The following is a 22,175-nucleotide window of genomic DNA, read 5'->3' on the forward strand; positions in this document are numbered from 1 at the left end:
AAGTTCGTGATCTGAACTACAGTCAGCTCCAGGCCTTGTTTTTACTGACTGTACAGATGTCCGCCACCTTTGGCTGCAAAGGATGTAATCAATCTGATTTCGGTGTTGCCCTCCAGATCTGTTGGATGACAGATTTCATTATTCCCAGCCAATGTGTGGCTGGCAATCAATAATGGGAATAGTATTCCAATGTACCTCTAGGGCTTCAGGTTGGGAATGTTATATAGTATTTAATTGCTTAATTCTACCCTGTAGTTCCTGTTTTTTTAATGAGTTAACTGTAAGGGATGAGCAGAGCTTCAGTTTTGAAGTGGAAAAAGTACTTGAGAATGGATGCATATATATACAAAATAAATTAAATAATGACTCTAAAAGTCAGAAATGGACTTAAGCCATGCTATATTATAGAATCAGGATCTTTGCAAGAAAGAAACTCCAGAGTACCAAACGATCAAGCAGACCACAAATACTGCAAAATTAGTTCTGTGCTAAGCCAGTTCTGTTTATTCACACATTTTTATGTAAAAATTTGTATTGTATAATTTTTTTATGTAAAACGTTTTCATTTAGCAGCTATTCTTTTTTATAAACAACACCAACATAACACATGTTTGGCAATCCTGTGCAGGATCATTTAACTACCATTCAACTTTAAGTTATTCTGCATGGAAAAATGTTGCCTTACTACTGATTGTTTATTTCTGCCTGTCTCCTTAAAATAGTTTAATCCCGTTTTGAATGTTTTATGATGATTCTTCATAGAACAAACAGGCTTTGTTTCCTATAGCAGAATTATATTTTGTCAGTCAGTGTCATGTTCACTGATTCAATGTAGTTTATACATCGTAACATTTCACATGCCATGGTGCTGACGTGGGTTTCTGTTTGGGAAGGAGCTGCTGTGAGACCTTGTACCAAGCTCTGTATATGAAATCAGTACAATGGAATGTGTTTGGATTATGTTCTCTGTTCAAGGACTTTTCCTGCAGACCACCAGAAACCGTTAGGAGCACCTAAGGTTGTGGACTTGAGAAGATTCTATGGGGGGAGTGGTTTCATTTGCACTGAGGGTTTTTAGTTTGAATTTGGCGCGCTTTAATCATTCTCAGCTTTCTCTGTGATCCTGCATACTATTCTTTAATAAATCAGATATCTTTGAATTCCTGCTCATGAGTCTGATAGTGTTTTAGAATAGGCAATCATTACATAAAGCTGAGAATTCCCAAAGTTGTACCGTTAGCTCCTACCAAGATCAGTTTCTTGCGAGGGAAAATAGTTAACGATGGCTGAGTCCAAGCTCACGACCGGGGGACTTGAGGAGATGGCTAGCTTGATGCCCAAGTCGACGGTCAAGAGCGGAGAACTGAACCTCACCCCAGAACCTTCAGACTCCCGGGATGAATCGAGTTCCAATTCTGATGCGGAGGAATCTGACGATGGGGAAGAGCCAAAGCAACTGGCACCCAGCGAATCGCTCACAGAGTTGATCACCTTGGATGAAGTAGGGGAACCACAACCAGGGACATCAGGCGTGTCCTGGAAGTATTGGTTCCCGCTAACCCCAGACAAAGAATCATCTACTGTGTCAACAGAGAGAAAACTGGTCACGCAAGGGAGGGAGGACTCTCAAACCCCTGAGAGACTAAGAGTGATGGAAGCCAAAATAGAATCAATAGAGTACATGCTAAGAAATCTGTCTTTGTCACTGGAGGGGCAGGGGAGGCACGGAGGAGATCCCAGCTTCCCGCAACCATCCCCCATCCTCCCATCCAGACCGCCGGTGGAGCGGGGCTGGAGACAGCTCCAGGATGAATCTCCACCCCACAGGGCTCGATCACCAGTGTCCCCACCCCGAAAAGGGAAAGCTACTGTAACCTGGGGCTCAACCACTCAAGTGGCTGCCGATTCCTCTCCAACCGGAGTGGGGGTGAGAGACTTTTCTGTCAAATTTGATGGGGATCCAACAAAGTTACCTTTCTTTTTAACTAATGCTAAAAGTTATATTGGAGCATGCTTCCCTTCCGAAGAGGCTAAGATAACTGCCATTGCCACCAAGTTGAAGGGTCAAGTGGCTGACTGGTATGTTCAATTAAGTGATGCTGACTCCCCCGCATTTGATTATTTTGATGATTTCATGTGGGTGCTAAAGCTGCATTTTGAAGATCCTCTGGCCAAGGCAAGAGCTAAGAAGGCGCTGAAGGATCTTACCCAGGGCCAAATGTCCATAGCTGATTATGCCCTAGAGTTTAAGGCTCTAGCTGGGAAAATCACTGACTGGTCTCAGTCAACCCTAATAGAACGTTTTAAAGAGGGACTCAACCGGGACGTCCTACGGTGGGTGTTGTGTAGAGACGACCCAGAGTCATTGTACAACTGGATCTGCCTGGCCGGAAAGGCTGAGCATGCTCAGCATACCTTCATGCAAACCAGAAAATCTGAAAAACCTCCCGCCACCATAAGGGGACCCCGAAGTGCTGCGACTGCTGCCCGGCCAAGCTATAGAGCCTGAGATGATGAGGGAGAGCAGCGCTATGTGAGGGGTCAGTGTCTTTGATGCAGAAAAGAGGGTCGTTGGGCAGCTGATTGCCCAAAAGCCAAGGCTGGAGATCGAGCTGGGAAGCCGCCGGCCAAATTGCCCCCCCCCACGGCGGATGACAGCGGCCAAAGGGACAGCCAATGCTGAAGAAGTACTATACTTCTGGGGGGAGGCTGAAGACGACTCCAAGGAGCCGGCAGGAAACACCAGCCACCTGCCATGAAGGGCGCTGCTGGGCAGGTGGAAGAGGATGGGCACGAAGATGCTATGGTGAGTGCTGACTGTCCCACTTTAGCAGTAAAGGTGAAATTGGGTTCCCGCACAAAAACTACAGAGGTATGGGCTTTAGTTGACTCTGGGTGTTCCAGGTGTTTAATCCACCCTGATCTGGTTGCGGCTCTGGAGCTGCCTCATTTCCCCCTCCAGCATCCTTTGATCTTCACACAGTTGGATGGTTCAACAGTGGAGGGGGCAGCGGCAACCCATTTCACTGGAACTGTGGCAATGCAAATGGGCAGTCACTGTGAGACTTTGAAATTCGTGGTAGCACCCGTTGGCAATCCCTTGGTAATCCTAGGGATCCCATGGTTGACCTATCGAAGCCCATATATAAACTGGGAACACAGAACTGTGACTTTTACAGATGGATTTTACCAGGCTCCTACAGCAGAGATGATTGCACATGCAGGGGTTGGAAGGGCAGCAATCGCCACACCGCGCCCTGACTTACCATATTTAGAAGGCTTGCCTGCTCAATACCAAGAATTTGCTGATGCTTTTGGGGAGATGGAAGCAGATCAGTTCCCCCCCCCCCACCGGAAAACTGACTGTGCAATAGAGTTGGTCCCTAATGCTCAATTGCCCAAGCCAAAAATTTATCCAATGACTCAGAAGGAGCTCGAGGTGTTACGGGACTTCATTGAAAAAAATCTGTCAAGGGGGTTTATTGAACCTGCTAATTCCCCAGCTGGGGCCCCTGTGTTATTCCGGGAAAAGAAAGATGGCACGCTTCAACTCTGTACAGACTATTGAGGGTTAAATTCCTTCTCTATTGTCGACAAGTACCCTCTACCTCTCATGAAGGACATGTTAGCTCATTTGTCAAAGGGCAAGATTTTCTCCAAGCTCGATCTTCGTGAAACCTATTTCCGCATTCACATAAAAGCTGGAGATGAGTGGAAAACTGCTTTTAATTGCCCACTAGGATCATTTCAGTACAAAGTCCTCCCTTTTGGGTTAGCAGGGGCACCCGGAGTCTTCATGCAGTTGATTAATGAAGTTTTACATGATCATTTGTTTAAAGGTGTCCTGGTTTATTTAGATGATGTTCTCATTTACACTGAAACCGAGGAGGAACACAAACGCTTCCTCAGACAGGTGTTACACAAACTTAGAGATGCCAAACTCTATGCCAAACTTTCCAAATGTGCATTTCACAAAACCCAACTTGACTATCTGGGCTATTGAGTGTTTGACAAAGGTATAGAAATGCACCCTGCAAAAATTCAGGTGATTCTAAGTTACCCAGAAAAAAAAAAAAAAAAGTTACCCAGAGGCAATTACAAAGTTTCCTAGGGTTCAGTAATTATTATCGCCAATTTATCCAGGGGTTCGCTGAGATTGCCTTGCCCCTCACTGATTTACTCCGTACCAAGGGCTTGGGGGAGACACGCAAAGTAAAACACCCTGGGGCAGTGCTGAATTGGATGCCTCAATGCCAGGCAACATTTGAGAAGTTGAAAACTTTTTTCACTGCTGAGCCTATTCTACAGCACCCTGATCCTGAATGCCCCTTTGTGGTCCAAGTTGATGCTTCTGACTCCTCCGTTGGGGCTATTTTGTTACAGAGGGATCCTGAAAATCACTTAAAACCCTGCGCTTATCTGTCCAGGAAATTTTCTGAAACCGAACGCCATTGGCATGTTTGGGAAAAGGAGGCATTTGCTGTAAAAGCAGCTTTGGAAACCTGGTGCCACCTCCTTGAAAGCGCTAAATGCCCTTTCAAGGTTTGGACCGATCACAGGAATTTGGAAGCCCTCCACACCCCACAGCATCTCAGCCCTAAACAAATTTGCTGGGCTCAGTTTTTCAGTCGCTTTAACTTCCAGTTAAAATTTATTCCGGGAAAGAAAAACTTTCTGGCCAATGCTTTGTCACATTTACCTCAGGACCTTGTCCAGGTGGCAGATGTGGTTGGAACTGTTCTCACTGAACCACAGCTGGGCTTGGTTGCTGTCACTCAGAGCCAGACCCGTGCGCAGGCAACCCCGCCCCCAGCCCAGTCTGGGAAGCGAAAAGTGCAAGTTCCTTGTCAGTTACAGAAGGACTTTCTCCAGGCACTGAAATCTGACACTTGGTTGCTAGCTAATAGAGACAATGTTTCTTTTGAAAACGGTCTGGCGTGGGTGGAACACCGCCTTTATGTGCCTGAAACTTTAAGGGCTGCTGTTTTGCAGCATTCCCATGATGATAAACTTGCTGGACACTTTGGTTTTGTCAAAACCTTGCATTTGGTTCACCATCAATTTTGGTGGCCAACCTTATGATGTGACGTAAAAGACTATGTTGCTTCCTGTCCTGTTTGTGCCATGTCAAAATGAAAAGGAGGGAAACCACAGGAGCTTCTACAGGCAGTGGCCAGTCCTTTCCATCCCTGGGACGAGATTTCTATGGATTTTATTGTGGACCTACCTCCCAGTCAGAAGAAAACTGTAATTTGGGTTGTAAAAGATTTTTTCTCCAAGCAAGCACATTTCATTCCATGTGCATCCATCCCGTCAGCCCCACAATTGGTGCACCTATTTCTCCTCCACATCTACTGCCTCCACGGTAGCCCCTCCAATTTGGTCTCTGACCGCGGGACACAGTTTATTTCCCAGTTTTGAAAATCATTTTTAAAATTGATTGGCACTAAACAGCGCTGTCCACATCGTCCCATCCTCAGACTGACGGTTCCACTGAGATTTTAAATTCCACTCTTGAACAGTTTCTTAAAGCATACATTAACTACCATCAGGATGATTGGGTTGAGTTATTACCTTTTGCTGAAGTTGCTTACAACAATGCTGTGCATCAAAGTACTGGACAAACCCCTTTTCATGTGGTTTCTGGTCACGACTTTGTTCCCATCCCTGAACTGCCACTGCCCCCTTCCCAAACATGTTCTGCGTCTGACTGGGCTGTTAAACTGTCTGATTCCTGGCCAGTAATTCAACAGGCTCTGGCTGACACCCAGGCTGCTTACAAATTCCAAGCTGATAAGCATCGCTCTTTACAACACGACCTCAAAGTTGGGGATCAAGTGTATCTCTCCACTAAATTTATCAAATCACCTCAACCCTCTAAAAAACTTGCTCCCAAATTCATTGGTCCATTTCCTATTGTTCAGCTTATCAATCCAGTTACTGTTAAATTGGACCTGCCTCACAATTTGAAACGCTTGCACCCTGTTTTCCATTGTAGCTTGCTTAAGCCTGTGCACCACTCACTGCATTGGCACCCTCAACCTCCTCCTCCTGCTCCAATTGTGATTGACAGCCAACAACACTTTGAAGTCAAGGACATCGTTGATTCCTGCAAACTTCAAGGCACCCTGCAGTATCTCGTTTGCTGGAAACATTTTCCTCATCCTGAATGGGTGTCTGCTCACCATGTTAACGCTCCTGATTTAGTTAACCGTTTCCACCTTGCTTATCCTTTAAAGCCTGCTGCTTGATGTATTCTTTATTGGGGGGGGGGCAGTATGTCATGTTCACTGATTCAATGTAGTTTATACATCGTAACGTTTCACATGCCATGGCGCTGATGCCTGTTTCTGTTTGGGAGGGAGCTGCTGTGAGACCTTGTACCAAGCTCTGTATATGGAATCACTACAATGGAATGTGTTTGGATTATGTTCTCTGTTCAAGGACTTTTCCCGCAGACCATCAGAAACCATTAGGAGCACCTGGGATTGTGAACTTGAGAAGATTCTATGGGGGGAGTGGTTTCATTTGCACCGAGGGTTTTTAGTTTGAATTTGGCGCGCTTTAATCATTCTCAGCTTTCTCTGTGATCCTGCATACTATTCTTTAATAAAACAGATATCTTTGAATTCCTGCTCATGAGTCTGATAGTGTTTTAGAATAGGCAACCATTACAGTCAGTCTGTCTCTCACATGTTTCTGTGTTTGTACCAGACTCCAGGGCCAAGAACTATGCAAATACACACTCTCCAAATTGTATGCATTAACATCTAGGGAGTAATGTCTTAACTTGCAGATTCTTTGGGTTTCCCCTAATATAACGTATTACATTTTAAGTTTGCTGTGATTTGTTAAATAAAGATAGAATTTTCAGATTAGACAAAAACTATGGCATTCTTTTATCTTGGCTTATTATTTATTTATTTATCAAATTTGTCACTGCCCATCTCCTCCCACCAAAGGGACTCTCGGCAGTTTACAACAATAAACAATAAAACAATAAAATTACAATAAAATTACAATAAAATTACAATAAAATTACAATATCTAAAATACAATATCTAAAAACAGTTACAAGTAAGCAATATAGATAAAAATAAAATCCAAATGGCAGATAATAACTCAGACCTTGTATGCGACGAGCACTCTAGGGCACTAGCCATTCCCAAACATGATGATTCTCCTCCCCGCTGCAAGCCAGGTGGCAGAGCCAGGTCTTCAAATTCCTCCAGAAGGTCAGGAGTGATGGGGATAGCCTCACCTCCAGTGGCAAGATGTTCCTAAGGGTGGGTGCTACTGCAGAGAAGGCCTGCCTCCTGGACCCCACCAGATGGAATTCTCTTACCTATGGGGTCAGCAACATGCCTTTTCTGCATGATCGGGTGGGATGGGTTGATGTAATGGGGATGAGGCGGTCCTGCAGGTAGCCTGGCCCCATGCCATGTAGTGCTTTAAAGGTAATAACCAACACCTTGAATTGGACCCAGAAGCAAACTGGTACCCAATGCAGCTCACGCAACAAAGGTGTTACATATGCCCTTCTAGGGACACCAAAGATAGCCCATGCGGCTACATTTTGGACCAGCTGTAGCTTCCGGATACTCTTCAAGGATAGCCCCATGTAGAGTGCATTGCAATAGTCTATACGGGAGATAACAAGGGCATGAGTGACCATTTGAAGGGCTTTCCAATTCAGGAAAGGGCATAACTGGTGCACAACATGAACCCTTTATATTATACTGATGATAGTCATTAGTTATTGCATAGTAATTAAAGTTTAATATTGAGTTAAGGTTTAAAATTGATGTAAGAGATTCTAATATATAATGCTGAACCAGTCCTAATTTGCTTTAGGATTATCATTCCCTTGGTGAAGAGAGAACTGAGATACTCTTATAACACTTTCTTTGTTCTATTCTAAGTTTTGATATTTCAAAATGGTTGAAAGTTAGCTAGGTTCTTCTTTTGGGTAGATGTGACATTCGTCTCTTGTGCTGGACTGTGTCAGAACGAAGACTGGCCTCTGACTCAGAAAGTGAAACTATTTCTGAGTCAGAGGAGGAATTGGAAACTTACCAGGCTGGAATCGGAGAAACAAAACTCCAGCATGACTTAGCAGAGCGGGAAGAATCCACAATGCTGATTGGGCAAGATCTGGAGAAGGATTTGAATACGCCAATCAGCACATGCCAGAGATGGGCTGAAAAGTGCGCGAAGGAGAAGGCGGCCCGATTGGCTGCAGGAGACTCCAAACTCGCCAAGGAATGGGATAAAAGGCAGCTGCGCAGACAGCGTGCTGCCAGAGACATCAGCTCCTCTAAGCCTGCAGCTTCAGGAGAAGAGTCCTTAGCAGCATCGGAGTCAGTGTCTGTGGCTGAAGAGGAACCAGCATTCAAGCTCCACTCCGAAGACAAATTGAATCCTGCATCTGCTGCCAATGAGGAATCAGCATCAGCTGTGCCCAGCAGCTTTTGCCTTGCTTCCAGCTGTGAAACTTCGCGATTTCCTCAGCAGCATGGGCAAGCCTTGACGTTCCAGCACCACCATTTGCCTTCAGTCCTGTGCACCCGTGCTTCGTATGCTCCATTGTGCCCACAAATCTCACACCTATCATGTTCAGCATCTGGGTGCCAGCTTAGTCCGGGGCTTCCAGCCCAGTCTCGCCTAGTTCCAGGTACCAAGCCTTGCTCCAAGCCTCCAGTCCAGAGAATCCAGCCTAGTCCAGGGCTTCCAGCCGAATCCAGCCTAGCTCCAAGTTCCAAGCCTTGTCTTCAGGTCTTCAGTTTAGAGTACCCAGCCTAGTCCAGAACCCCCAGCTGAGTCTAACCTTGCTCTGAGTTCAAGTCCTGCTCCAATCTTCAGTTCATCCCTGTCTGCTGTTCATAGTCTTGTTTCCAGGCCCAATGAATCAGAGATTCAGCATCAGTGCCATTCCAGTACTGTTCCAGTTCAAGAACTGTTGCCTCCAGCCCTCATGTTCCAGTTGATTCCCGTCGGCCCAGTTGGGCTTGCTTAACCAAGTCTTCGCATATCAAGGACTTATATTTTTTTAATTATTTACAATAATTATTGTAGTTATTTAATAAAGAATATTCTTTGAGAACCTGTCCCTGAACAGGACAGACTGGATGTTAAAGGATGAAGTTTAGAGAGGAGGTAGAATTAATTACTTTTGGCTGGGGTAAAAGCTCCCTGTGAAGGAATGAAAAGTGAATCTTCCCTGTGAACTTTCAGACTAAAAATTTGGCAGAAAGTGGTTTAAAGTAGTTCTAAACATGTGAAAATAAATGTCAGCTAGTGATATTTCTGCACTAATCCACAGACCTAAAGCATCACATAGGCCTTTGCAGATTATAAAATCTTATGCAAGTTGTGATCTATTGTGCATCAGTACACAAGGAGAAATCAGAGTATATTTCCTTAACCATCCCCTTCCCTGTTCTGCATAAATCCCTCCCCAGATGCAAGCAATGGCTAAACACCAAATAACCAAGGACATATCACAACAGCTGTAGAATCCTGGCTTGGATAGACTCTGGCACCATCCCAAAGGCAGATGCTGGACCAGGGAATCCTAGTTTGCAGCTCACCCTTCAGTTTAATTCCTGGCTTCATCATTGTCTTGCCCCTGGAGGTGATATCTGATATTTGGCTTATTGAATGCCAGGAATTATTACACACTATTAAGGCAAATACAGTATAGTATAATAACTACTACAGCCAGCCACTGAACCTGAAAAGTCCTCAATTCTTGATCTCTTGTTAAATTTTAAATACTTGGATTTTCAAATACTGGCCAAAAACAAAACATGCATTTTAATGCGCAGTATAGAGTGATAATCCTATTGTTCTTCCCCTCCAAATGTGGCAGTAACAGTACTTGAATTAATATTCCAAATTCCTGATTTTTATCTTCGACAGCAAGGCTATTACAACCAAACTTCATTGGTTCCCTGAAGTGTTTAATATTCAAAAAGACTTTTTATATTACCTTCCAAACAAATATCAATGGTTCTGAAGAGGTGTTCTGGGTTCTGGGATTGTCCAGATGACCCATTGTCCCATACCCAAACCTTTCTGATTCTAATAGAAAGCTCATTCTGTATTATTCTAGATAGTTCTGGCCTTGTAGATAAAGATGTTATGAGGACTGCTAGGGAAGGAAGTAACTTTTTGTGTCTTTTATCCAATTCTTCACTAGGGGCTTCAGGTACAGAGACAGTAGGCATAGTCTCCTTCTCCTTTCCCTATCATGAGGAGAGACAACTAAGAGGTGCAGGCTTTCTGTCAGAACAGGGTTGTTATTTGTCCTTTTGGAATGTAAACATCTGTCTTGAGATACTTTTGATGGGCTTGGCTCTATTCATACAGATACACTCTACTAAATATGGATACTGATGAATGAATTAGAGAATTCCTTCCAGAGTTACCTCAGTATTTTCCCTACAAGGGAAAAGCATGTGTAGATGCTGGAAATCAACCAATCAACACCACTCCTTTTTACCCAATAACCAAGCACAAAGAACTGCCAGCCAATCAGTGCTTAGCTGCTATTTATTAATAGCACTTTCCCACTCAGGGCTGACTTATCCATTAGGCATGATAGATAGAGCACGTAGGGCCCACGAAAATGTTTTTTTTTTAATCAGAAAGAATAAAATGAAGTAGAAGTTATTTATTTTATGCCATTTAATAAATGTGTGTTTATTTTCACTCCTTTTAATAAAAAACATAAGAAATGCCACAAAATTTGAACATCTAACCAATAATCTTATCTGTAACCTATAGACGTATCATGGCTACTGAAATTTAGTAACTTTGATGATAAGTAATTATGACATAATTAATCAGCAACAACTTATTATTATTACAAAATAATAGATATAATATATGATCTACTATTTCCTATCTCTCTGTAAAAATACAAAGAAAATATTGAAAATGATATGAGGTATAATTTTTAAAACTATTATTTTTATAGAGGGCGGGGCCCCTGAAGGCAAAATTGGCTAGGACCCACAAAAGTCATAATGTGACCCTGGTCCCAGCCACCCCAGATTTGCACCAGAAATATTCTTTTCCTTGCTTTGAAGAAATAAAAAGGAAAATAAGTAAGCTAGCGCCATTCCCTGTGGTTGCACCTGTCCCTTTCAAAACTATTAATGCTACCATGCCAAGATGGCTGCACCTGGGCTCTTTTGCCCAATCAAACCAAGATACTTCCAAGGCAGGAAAGCTTGTTTGCTGGAGCTCCTCCAATGAAAGCACAGATGCCCCATTTAGTGCAACAAAGGGAAGCCAAGTAATTGAAGGCTATTCCCTGAATGACAGAAACATGGAAATCATCAGATCTAAATTACAGGTAGTCCTCGACTTACAACCATTTGTTTAACAACAGTCCAAAGTTACAACAGCCTCGGAATGGGTGCTTTATGGCCTTAAAGAACTTCTGAGCATCACAAAATGTTGTACCAGCCCCCCGTGGTCACATGATAGCATTTTGGGTGCTTGGCAACCAGCTCACATTTATAACCAGTTGCAGCATCCTGCGGCCACATGATCGCATTTTGTGACTTTTTTGCCATTTTCCAGCAAAAAACACCCATTGGGGAAGCTGGATTCACTTAACAACCACAGTGATTTGCTTAATGACCCCCGTAAAAATGGTCGTAAAATCAGGTCTGGTCATGTTGAAGACTCAACTAACGACCACAACTTACAATGGAAATTCCTGTCCCAATTGTGGTCATAAGTCAAGGACTACCTGTGCTGAATGAAAATTCCCTTTGTTTCTCAACCTGTGGCTACATAACACTTGACATCTCTTTCAAAGGAACAGAAGATAGTTACTGAAGAACCAAGAATGGTGGAACCAGGCAAGAATGTAAAATAAATGTAACAAAACATCCTCTCCTGAGGGGCTAAGCAAGCATCATATACAGTATATGTAGATGGAAATGACACAGAGGCCATTTCCATGCTAGTGATTTATAGCATCTTACATTGTCATCTAGCTATTATTGTGGCAATATATAGCTTGTCTTTGTTACTGATCTATTGACATAGAGATGGCTGAGCAGCACTATAAGATATTGCAATCACTAGTGTGGAAAGAGCAGTTTTCAAATGAAAAATTACTTTGGGGAGGAAGATTGATCAGGGTTGAAGAATACTACAGGGTAAAGGAGTATTTAACTTCAGGCCAGCAGCCATTTTTCTACCGCAATTCACTTAAGAAAAAGTGATATTGTAATTTAATTTGGTAGAATTTATTGTAGTTCATAATTTCATTCTGTGATTTATATTGTGCTGACCATAGTTCCTGATATTTATGTTTTGTATAGAGCTTAATAGTGATTTTCAGGTTTTTAAAGTGATATAATATATTCAGTTATTCACAGTCAAGTAATGACATACTGGAAAATTATAACCTCTATGACATTTGTAAAACCATTGCTTATTCATTTCTATTTTACTCTTTTATCCCTTTTGTGTTCTTTTTCTTTACCCATTTATATACTGTATATATATATACTCTGTGTGTGTGTGTGTGTGTGTATTTGAAATATCTAAAAAAAATAAAAAATAAAAGTTGGTGTGTTTGTAAATAATCCTTTGGTTGCTGCGGTCACAACATTGAATTCAAAAGGAGCACTTGTCAGAGGATATGCTCCTGAACATAAGCAGAGTGCCAGAAGAATACTGAATAATTTGCAGAATGTCCCCTTACAAAGGACATGCATTCATAGCAATTATCCATAATATACTTGTCTAGGATACAGAGTATTGACTTAGTCCAGATACAATGAATGTTAGCAGACATTCATTTTATCTGAATTAAAGCTAGACTAAGTAATATATGAAGATTTCTACTACTAAAGAAGATCATTACTGAAGATCACTACTAACTAAACTACATCCTGAAGACAGGAAAGCACAAGAGGGAGGGAGGGAGGGAGAGAGAAGCAGACCACTGATCAACCAACCCATGACAAAGAAATAGGAGAGGGAAGTTCCCTTTGTTTTTTAAACACAGAGTCTCATTTAATAACAAGAGGTCCAGAAACAGTATTTGATGTAAGAAATCTGATTAGCAAAGATTTCTCTTTGTATTTTGTTCTAGTATCACAGTAGCTGTGAAGATTTCCCTCTCTAGAGCAGGTATCAGGCTCCCAATATATGTCTTCATCCTTCAAACCTGCAATTGTCCATGAATTCAAGCTAATGAAGAAAAAATTTAAATAGAATGCATAGAATGTGCCATAAATGGCTCTCTCTTTGCTTCACACTTAACAAAGAGGAAAGAGTTTAGGATGCTTTGTGCTGCACAAGAAGATTCCCACCTAGTGAGAGAGATTCCAAGATTACAGTCCCACTTAAATGAGAAGCAAAGAGGTCATTTTTATTGATGTTATCTTTCTCATTGGCAAGGGAGGAACCAATATTTTATGATGGGAGATGCTCCAGGGCAATTGAGTCTGCTATGGAGTCTTCAGATGAGTCCCAATATCTTGTACATTGGAGTGGGATTAGGAAGTAAATCATACCACGTCTATGTGCCCCCAAAACGTCTTGCTCCTTGCTCACAATCACAATCTGCAAGACATAGTTACTCACCGAACACATGCAGATTCTGTGGTGGTCATCCCTTGTTTATGCCAGAGATGTTAATAATAGATGTTAATAGAGTGGACTACAACTCTCGTATATGTAGACAAACCCACTGGGGCGAAACGAGGTTCTGGAGAGGTTGATTGGACTGTCACAAGTACTGGAGCAAAGTCAGCATGATTATAAAAAGCATTCTCGTTCCGTAAAAATATGTTTCAGAAAGATTGCACGAAATGAAAAATTGAGCAGAGCTACCTGCATGTTACTTCTTAGCAAAACACGACTACTGATAAAATTACTAGAAAAAAAGAGATCACAGAGCAGTTGCCTTCTCAATAAACAGCTGCTCCATCTTGTTGGGGCTGAGATGCAACACATTTCTTCTCATCCAAACCCCTACACCCTCCAGGGCAGTTGAAGATGGATGGACTTCAAGTCCCAGAATTCCCCAGCCAGCTCTCAACATCAGCACACCTCTCCCAATGGCTTCATACAGATGGTACATAAGAAGGGAAAGAGTGTTACCCCCTGGAGCACACCCTTCTTTGTGTGTGTGTGTGTGTGTGTGTGTCTGTGTGCCTTCCAATCAGTCTGGACTCCTGGAGACTGCCTGGACTAGTCCCTGCAGTTTTCTTGGCAAGATTTCAGAAGTGGTTCGCCATTGCCTGCTTCCTAGGGCTAAGAGAGAGTGACTGGCCCAAGGTCACCCAGTTGGCTTTGTGACTAAGGCGGGACTAGAACTCACAGTCTCCCGGTTTCTAACCTCATGCCTAAACCACTGTACCTAACTAGCTCTCAACTGAGTATTGGAATGCCTGAAGATTCAACCTTTCCTTCTTCATACATACACACTAGAACCGCTCACTGCAAAATGGTGCCTCCAATACTGCAGGCAAACCAGAAGGATACTTTAAAGCAACTGATAGCAAAAGGAGCAAGTAGAAGGAATAACAGACTCCTTTTATCCTTTCTGGTAGCCCTACGTAGCTGAGGAGAAATAAGTGTGAAAAGTAGCTGTAGGGAAAACAATGAGATGGACCTCACCCGAATCCCAAATAACTGGTAAAACGTTTTAAATAAAATATATATTTTAGCTATCAGAATCTGAGTCTTTGAGATTGATTAATTTCTTCTTCTCCTTATCATCTGCAGGACACAATGGTATTCTTAATCCTACTGCTTACGATGGCAGTGATGACTCCATCTACACTGGCAGTAAGTATTGAGGTCCAGCTTTCAGAACTAGAGCCAAACAAAGGAGTAAATACATAAGCCAGCTTGTTTGCAAAAGATGTGGAGTACTAAAATATAACTACACAGAGCATGCTAATGCTGTTTGTACCATGTTCCTTGATCATTCACAGATAACGACAACATTGCTTATTCATCATGGTGATCGTACGAAACACTCTGTACATAATCCATCTACCCTGGATTATGGTAAAATATGGGACTTGAGGTTCTTCTGCAAAAGTCTGTCCCCCAACATCAGCTTGATTATATGGGACAAAGCAAGGAGCACTGGCTGCCCACCTGGTCCTGAGTAGATGAAGGCAATTTATGTAGGGAAAAGCAGGGAGTCCTCACCTCCCACTTTGCCCTACATGGATTGGCTTCAACTACCCTGCATTTCATGTGGTGTTTCTGTTAAGTCAGGGAGTACCCCCTTAGACTGCCTGGCATCTTTCACTATTAGGGAGAGCATGTGCCAGCCAAAGCAGAATCATGCAAAATGGAATCCCATATGCCAGGAGAAGCACTGGTAATGGTGACTGAAGTATATTTGCTATTTGCCTATGCTGCTTGAGTTGATGTATTTATGATGGCACTTTCATTTTCAGGTTAGGAGCAGGCTAACTCAACAATTATAAAGCATGGAAATTGTAATGTAAAAGTAGAAATAAAAATGGCTGTGCCTTATGCATCAGCATGTTTACACGTGCTTGCGTCTTCATCAAAAGTATATGTATTTAGTTGATGTTTGTATCTACCCATCCTTCAATAGGTTTGTAGAGGTCTCCCTGTTGTGCTTCCAGGCAGTTTTCTAAATCAGCAAATGCTAAACTGAGTTAGCTTTGGCAGTGGCAGTATTTCTTGTATACATTTTAAAATTATAAGCAAGAAGTAGAGTGCTCTTATCTTTTATTCAGTTCTATAACGTACACATATTCCATAATATTCTTTTCAATTTTTTAAGAAGCGAGAGACATAATCTTGCCAAAGCTCAACAGGGTAGTTTAAATTCCCCATTTAAATGCTGAAGTATTTAGTTTGGCCTAGAATGTGACCATTTATTAAATGTGGTCCTCTCCAACAAAGTGCCTTCTATATGGGTTTAATCCCTGTCCATTCCAGGGATTATTTGGTGTTATAGTCCAACGATTCTAGAGGACATCAAGTTGGGGAAGATGATTCTGACCATTCCTTGGATTTTATAATAGTGATAGAAGTTTGGAGTTTTAGACAGAGGGGGCTGATGAACCAGAAATCTGGTGGAGCCTATCTCAGTGTTTTCCCCACTATTGAGTTAAAATGCCATTCTCATAAAGTTGGCATAAAGTAACATTGCCATGAAATTTGCTGCTCACATTGCTGACTCTTTTCATGTCTCTATTTTAAGTCATTGCTGAATGATACCATCCTAATTATTATAGTAGTGCAAAGCTTCTGATAAGGCAAACAGGTGCTTTGGAACACAAATATGACACCTGTCTGCAGCCCCTTAAAGCAGCTGAGCCTTTTCCTGTGATTATGCAGCTGCCTGCACAGTCCTATGTGTGCAGTGCATGACAGGCAAAGTGACTGGCTGAGTTGTCCAGCTTTTCTGCCCTCCCTCTTCAGCATGTGACCAGCAAATACAAAAAGAAATCTGTTAATTAAAGTACCACATCAAGAATGTGGGGCCGGGAGTCTGACACCAGGACTCTGTCAGCATCTGAAATGCAGGGCTGCAACTAGGGGGTGGGCAAGTTGGGCTTCCCAAAATGAGCACTGGGGGGGGGCACCAAAATGGGTGTGGAATTCATGTTTGCCCCGGGTGACGCAGACCCTAGTTGCGGGCCTGCTGAAGTGGCTTTGTATGCCCTACTCTATACCATGTTCTGTTCTAAAATATGTTTTTAAAAGTTTGAAAAACCAAGTAGGAATCACAAAGGGAACTGAGAGCCACTTGCAATTCTGAAGAACAGTTCCTGGCCCCATCACTTCTTTTTGGGAGCCTTGCACAAAACTGACAAGGGCAATACAGAAGGGATTCACAATGCTAGCTGGACGTTGTAGTAGTATAGCAGAAATCTACTCAATCGCCAACTCAGAAGCTTGCCCCAGGCATATGCTAAAAAGTAATGTGAAGTCCCCTTAGCTCTCATTTGACCATTGGTGACCACAAGCGTATTTTCTGGTAGCATTTTTTTGGTAAAAGTAGCACAGAAGTAAGGCAGTGGTTAAAACCATTCTGTCCAGCTGTCCCTGCTTCCAACAAGGGGAGTGGTAACACATAGCAGATTTCCATAGCTGCTGCTAGAAGATGTGTCAGCCTGTAGAGGTAGTCCAGACAAGAAGCTCCAACCATGAGTATTAACACTACCTTTACTGTAAGATTACAGTAACAAAATCTTGCAAGTCTGAAAGTACATCTCTCCCCCTTCACCCTTACAGGCCCAAAAACTAGGGAAGGTCCCTTCTGAGACATTTGCCACACCCCATTCCTTCTGTGGGCTTAGCTGCCTCTTGTCTAACCATTGCCTAGACTGCTGCTCTTCCTCCTGTCTCTCGAGATTCTCACTGACCACTACAAGGTGTAAAAATAAAGGCAAAACACTGTTTTAACACACATAAGCTAAGGGCAACTTAAGGCTCTCCCTCATAGTTGTATTAACTTGCTATCTTCCAGTCCTTGAACTGGCAGGAAAGTATGCTGGTACAGCACTGTCCCAATGGCCAAATTACATGGAAAACAACACAAGGAGATGTGGGAAGGAATGTGTAATAATGAACATAGGCTGCAAAAGACTGGCAGTGCTGGTAGCGAGGGGTCATGGCTAGCAGCACCCAGAAGTAGCCCATGATCTGAACAGCAAAATGATGCACTGCCCCCTCCCTCACAGAATAAGAACATTAAAAAGTATGGCCATGCAAAATCACTTCCTGACGGGAGCAGCAGAAACCCTGTAATGCCTTCTTCAGTGACAGAGCCAGTAATGCACAGCCGGCTGTACCTTTCCCAAATGAAACCACTCTTCCATGAAGCACAGGACTAGTGCTCTCTGAAGCAAACATTAGTCCTGTTGTTTAGATATGGATCTACTACTCTTTCAAAGGAGTGCTAAATCTGTGTTTAAAAAACAGGTCTTGTGCTCTTTCAGAAGAACACTGTACATGTGCACATCATGTAAGATCTGACAAGAACTTGGACGGATTCCTCTGTGGAAGTCAGGCATCTGGTTTCTCCTGCAGCCCAAGTCAAAACGGCCATGGAAGGCAGCGCTCAGTAACCAGGCAGGAGGGACATGCTCACAACAGCCTAATGTAGCCGAAATGACCTGGGCCAGTCCAATCCCTGGCCGTGTCATCAGGCACATCATCGAGGAAGCATCTTAATCATGCCCATGGCAAAATCTGTGTGGGGAGAAGAGAGAAAATCTTCAGTAGTTGAGGCTGACTTTAAGCCACCTCCCCAGTGAGCTTTGTAAACTATGAAGGCAAAATCACAAGGACATGTCATTTATAAACAGTATGTGGGGCATGTTTGTACCATCAGAGTTGGAGGGGCATAAGGATAAGCCCTGGAGCCTATCCTGTTAATGTGCTAGGAATGAGATGGACAGGGCCACAACTGGGGGGGGGGGGGGGGCAAGTGGGGCATGTGCCCCAGGCGCCACACTGGGGGCACCAAAATGAGTGCTGGGGGGGCACCAAAATGGGTGCGGAATCCATATTTGCCCCAGGTGACACAGAACCTAGTTGCAGGCCTGGAGACGGAGGCAATATTGTGTGAAGAAGGGGAGAATTTGTTGTTTTCAAGAAAAGATTGTGCTGTGGCTATCTGCAAGCAAGAATGCAGCCTCGGTGAAAGTGGCATACTTAGCAGGCACATCTCTTGTGAAACTACAGGTAAATTAAGAAGGTTGGGATTAGATGACTAATCCTGATTTTATCCTCCAGCCAGAGGGAGAAGACAAGGTAAATATCAATGAAAAACAATAGAAGTGCTTCTGTAGGAAGCAGACCACTGTTTTCTAGTAAGACAAAACTAGGACCCCCCACCCCAATATGTCATAGTGCTTGGTTTGGTTTTGGCTTAGCACAGTGTATGAATCCAACCACTGTGATTTACAAACTATTGTCTATGGCTTAGTATTATGTCTGAACCAGCTCATTTTGTCTTGTTCAACACTTTATAGATAAAACAAGCCATGATTTAGCATGCTTATGAATCCAGCCTGGCTCTTTCTTCTTAAGATTTCATGTGAGACTATAGCTTTGAATATGTTTGGAACGGTTAGGAATTGTGTGTTCAGTTGTGCTTAACTGGCTTAAAAAAAAAAGCAAGCGTTAACAAAATGACATAAGACCTCTTTCTGCAGGAAACCATGCTTTGCCGCATCCTTGAAAGTACTCAGTTAAGCCAAATATTGAATAACTGAGTAATTGCTCCTTGGTATGTGTTTACCTACCATGTTAACCTCAATTAAGTGATAGTTCTACATGGAGCTGAAGTGGAAAATCCTGAACAATTTCAGGGCAACTCCATACAAGGGCTTTGCACTGGTCCAAAACCACTCCAGACCAGCATAATCCACACGATGCTGGCTGGTTTGGCAGTCTGGCTCTGCTGTAGTTGATTTGAAACTGACTGGACCTGTCAGGCCCACCAGAGAGACCAGACCAAGAATCAACTTCACAGGAAGGCTACGACTGCTTTTATTGAGATAAAGAATCTTGCAAGTCTGACTGTGCTGTGCCTCCTCCTTTTCTTATTATACCCATGTGAATTAGGGAGCTGTCCATCTGAGCTCCGCATAGTTAAAGCAATGGTATTCCCAGTAGTAACATATGGCTGCGAGAGCTGGACCATAAGGACGGCTGAGAGAAGGAAGATAGATGCTTTTGAACTGTGGTGTTGGAGGAATATTCTGAGAGTGCCTTGGACTGCAAGAAGATCCAACCAGTCCATACTCCAGAAAATAAAGCCAGACTGCTCACTTGAGGGAATGATATTAAAGGCAAAACTGAAATACTTTGGCCACATAATGAGAAGACAGGACACCCTGGAGAAGATGCTGATGCTAGGGAGAGTGGAGGGCAAAAGGAAGAGGGGCCGACCAAGGGCAAGATGGATGGATGACATTCTAGAGGTGACGGACTCGTCCCTGGGGGAGCTGGGGGTGTTGACAACCGACAGGAAGCTCTGGCGTGGGCTGGTCCATGAAGTCACGAAGAGTCGGAAGCGACTGAACGAATAAACAACAACAGCCATCTGAGCTGCTTCGGCATATTTTCTGCTTATTTTGGACTTAAGCCATGTTTTTCTCCTCATCACTTTGGTAACAGATCTAGCCTATCTCTGTCAAGGTCATCTTCCTTACTCTCTACAGAACCAAAGCTTATTGTTTGGGGGGCAGGGCTGTTTTATTTTGTTGATAATATTGTGGCTCTATAGAGTCTGTGGGTAGTCCGTCTGTCTCTCCATAAGTGAAACCCTCACCTCACCTCCAGGTCCTGAGTTTCCTCTCACTCCCACTGCCTTAGAAGTTCCTGTTTGTGTTGCTTCCTTTCCAATGCAACACCCATGTGCAAAACAGATAGTATCCTGTCATTTGCTCATCACAGTTCACAGGAGGAATTTACATGTAACAGAGATTGGATCCTTCCTTCCTTCCTTCCTTCCTTCCTTCCTTCCTTCCTTCCTTCCTTCCTTCCTTCCTTCCTTCCTTCCCAGCAGATTGGATGTGTTTTGCACACAGCACTGGAAGAAGTATTGATCGGTACGTGCTGATCTCTCTGTGTTCTCTGTGTTTTGAGGTTAGCAGAAGTTAAGACAATTGCAGATCAGCTTCCTGATACTTTGGCATAATGGAAAGTAGAAACAGTGATGATAGATTAATGCTGGTGGGAGTAGGGTCACATGATTTTAATGTTCCTCCACTGAAGAAAATGTTTCTTTAAAAGAGTTTCTTCCCAATTTCAACTGCCTTTTCCTTTATTCAACCAGAATAAATAGCTGACTTGGTATCAGCTAAGAGAAAATTGAATAAGAAGAATGGGTGGGCAGCAGATTGTCCTTGAAGACAACCACTGATCTGAACCTGGACTTTCTGGCTTCTCTCTGGGGGCCAAGGCAGAACCTGATAGAGAACTTGCTGCATTGTAGCCCTGGGACTGATTGACTGCTTGGATTATTGTAACTTACTAGGACTCGGCACTGGCTATTCTACGCTTGATCTATGAAGATTAATGTACTGCTCTTTAGTATGCTGCTCTTTTCCAGCACCATCTTCTGTTTCATCCTTCGCTGTCATCATTTTATTGACCTTCCCTTGCCCAGCAGGTTCCTGTTTTGTGCAAATGCATTTCCTTGTTAACTTGTGGAATTATTATGCACTTTAGATATCTTGAAAGCTTTTAACAAACAAGCTGTTGGAAGTGAATCAGTAGTTACAGAAATGACTACAAGAAATGATGGGCTTCTTTATAGCTGAAATGCTTTGATCATTGTCTTTACACATTTATTGACTCTATTTTAAGCTCATGGCAAATGAGTGAGTTTCACATCTGTATATATCTTTATATAAAGATTGGATTTGGTGCTTTACTGGGTATCTAATCAACCTTTTTTCACAGACTCACATATTTCTTTGTGGCAAGGCTTTTATGCCCTTAGCCCAACTTGCAGTCAAAATGCAATCTAGGCCTGGCTGGTACCTGGAGAAGAGACTTTCTGCTAAACCCAAATTTCTGTTTCTTCCCACCTACTGAAATACACTTGACATTTTACACCCCAGAAATTCTACTATGGATGTCCATGTCTGGAAAAGATTCTGAAGTTCTTTTCAGTGCTGCCTACAACAATGGTAGTAAAGGTAAAGGTAAAGGTAAAGGTTTCCCTTGACATTAAGTCCAGTCATGTCCGACTCTAGGGGGCAGTGCTCATCTCCATTTCAAAGCCGAAGAGCCGGCATTTGTCCATAGACACTTCCGTGGTCATGTGTCATGTGCGCCGTTTCAATGTCTTTGATGCATCGTAACGTTTCGCATGTCATTAATTGGATGCGTGTTTCAGTTGTCTAGGGAGGATGGGAACCATTATCTTTTGGCTTTGCTTTGGAATGTATTTGTATTATCTACTGCGCTCAAGGTTACTTTCCCAGGCTAGCAACTCTGCCGATTGCTAGCACCTGTGCCGGGCGGGGCTGTTACGAGGGAGGCGGGATACGTTTGAAGCAAGGGTTTAAGTTTGTATTTGGCGCGCTTTTGCTCATTCTCAGCTTTCTCTGTATTTGTCTCCAGTACTTTAATAAATCAGATTTCATTCAGCATCCTCTTGTGAGTCTGAGTATTTGGGG

The 22,175-nt window shown here is 43.0% G+C and overlaps 1 protein-coding gene across 2 annotated transcripts in view; it reads left to right on the top strand.

The window, feature by feature from the left end:
* PAPLN (papilin, proteoglycan like sulfated glycoprotein) overlaps positions 1-22,175 on the top strand; it is a 102,519-nt gene that overhangs the window by 11,761 nt on the left and 68,583 nt on the right. For both annotated transcript variants that reach the window (XM_063289861.1, XM_063289862.1), the window contains exon 2: positions 14,764-14,826. In XM_063289861.1, the coding sequence (XP_063145931.1) occupies positions 14,770-14,826 (57 nt within the window). In that variant the 5' untranslated portion in view covers positions 14,764-14,769. The remainder of the gene's footprint in view (positions 1-14,763; positions 14,827-22,175) is intronic.

This window comes from Candoia aspera, chromosome 1 (assembly GCF_035149785.1).
Source record: "Candoia aspera isolate rCanAsp1 chromosome 1, rCanAsp1.hap2, whole genome shotgun sequence".
NCBI lineage: Eukaryota > Metazoa > Chordata > Lepidosauria > Squamata > Boidae > Candoia > Candoia aspera.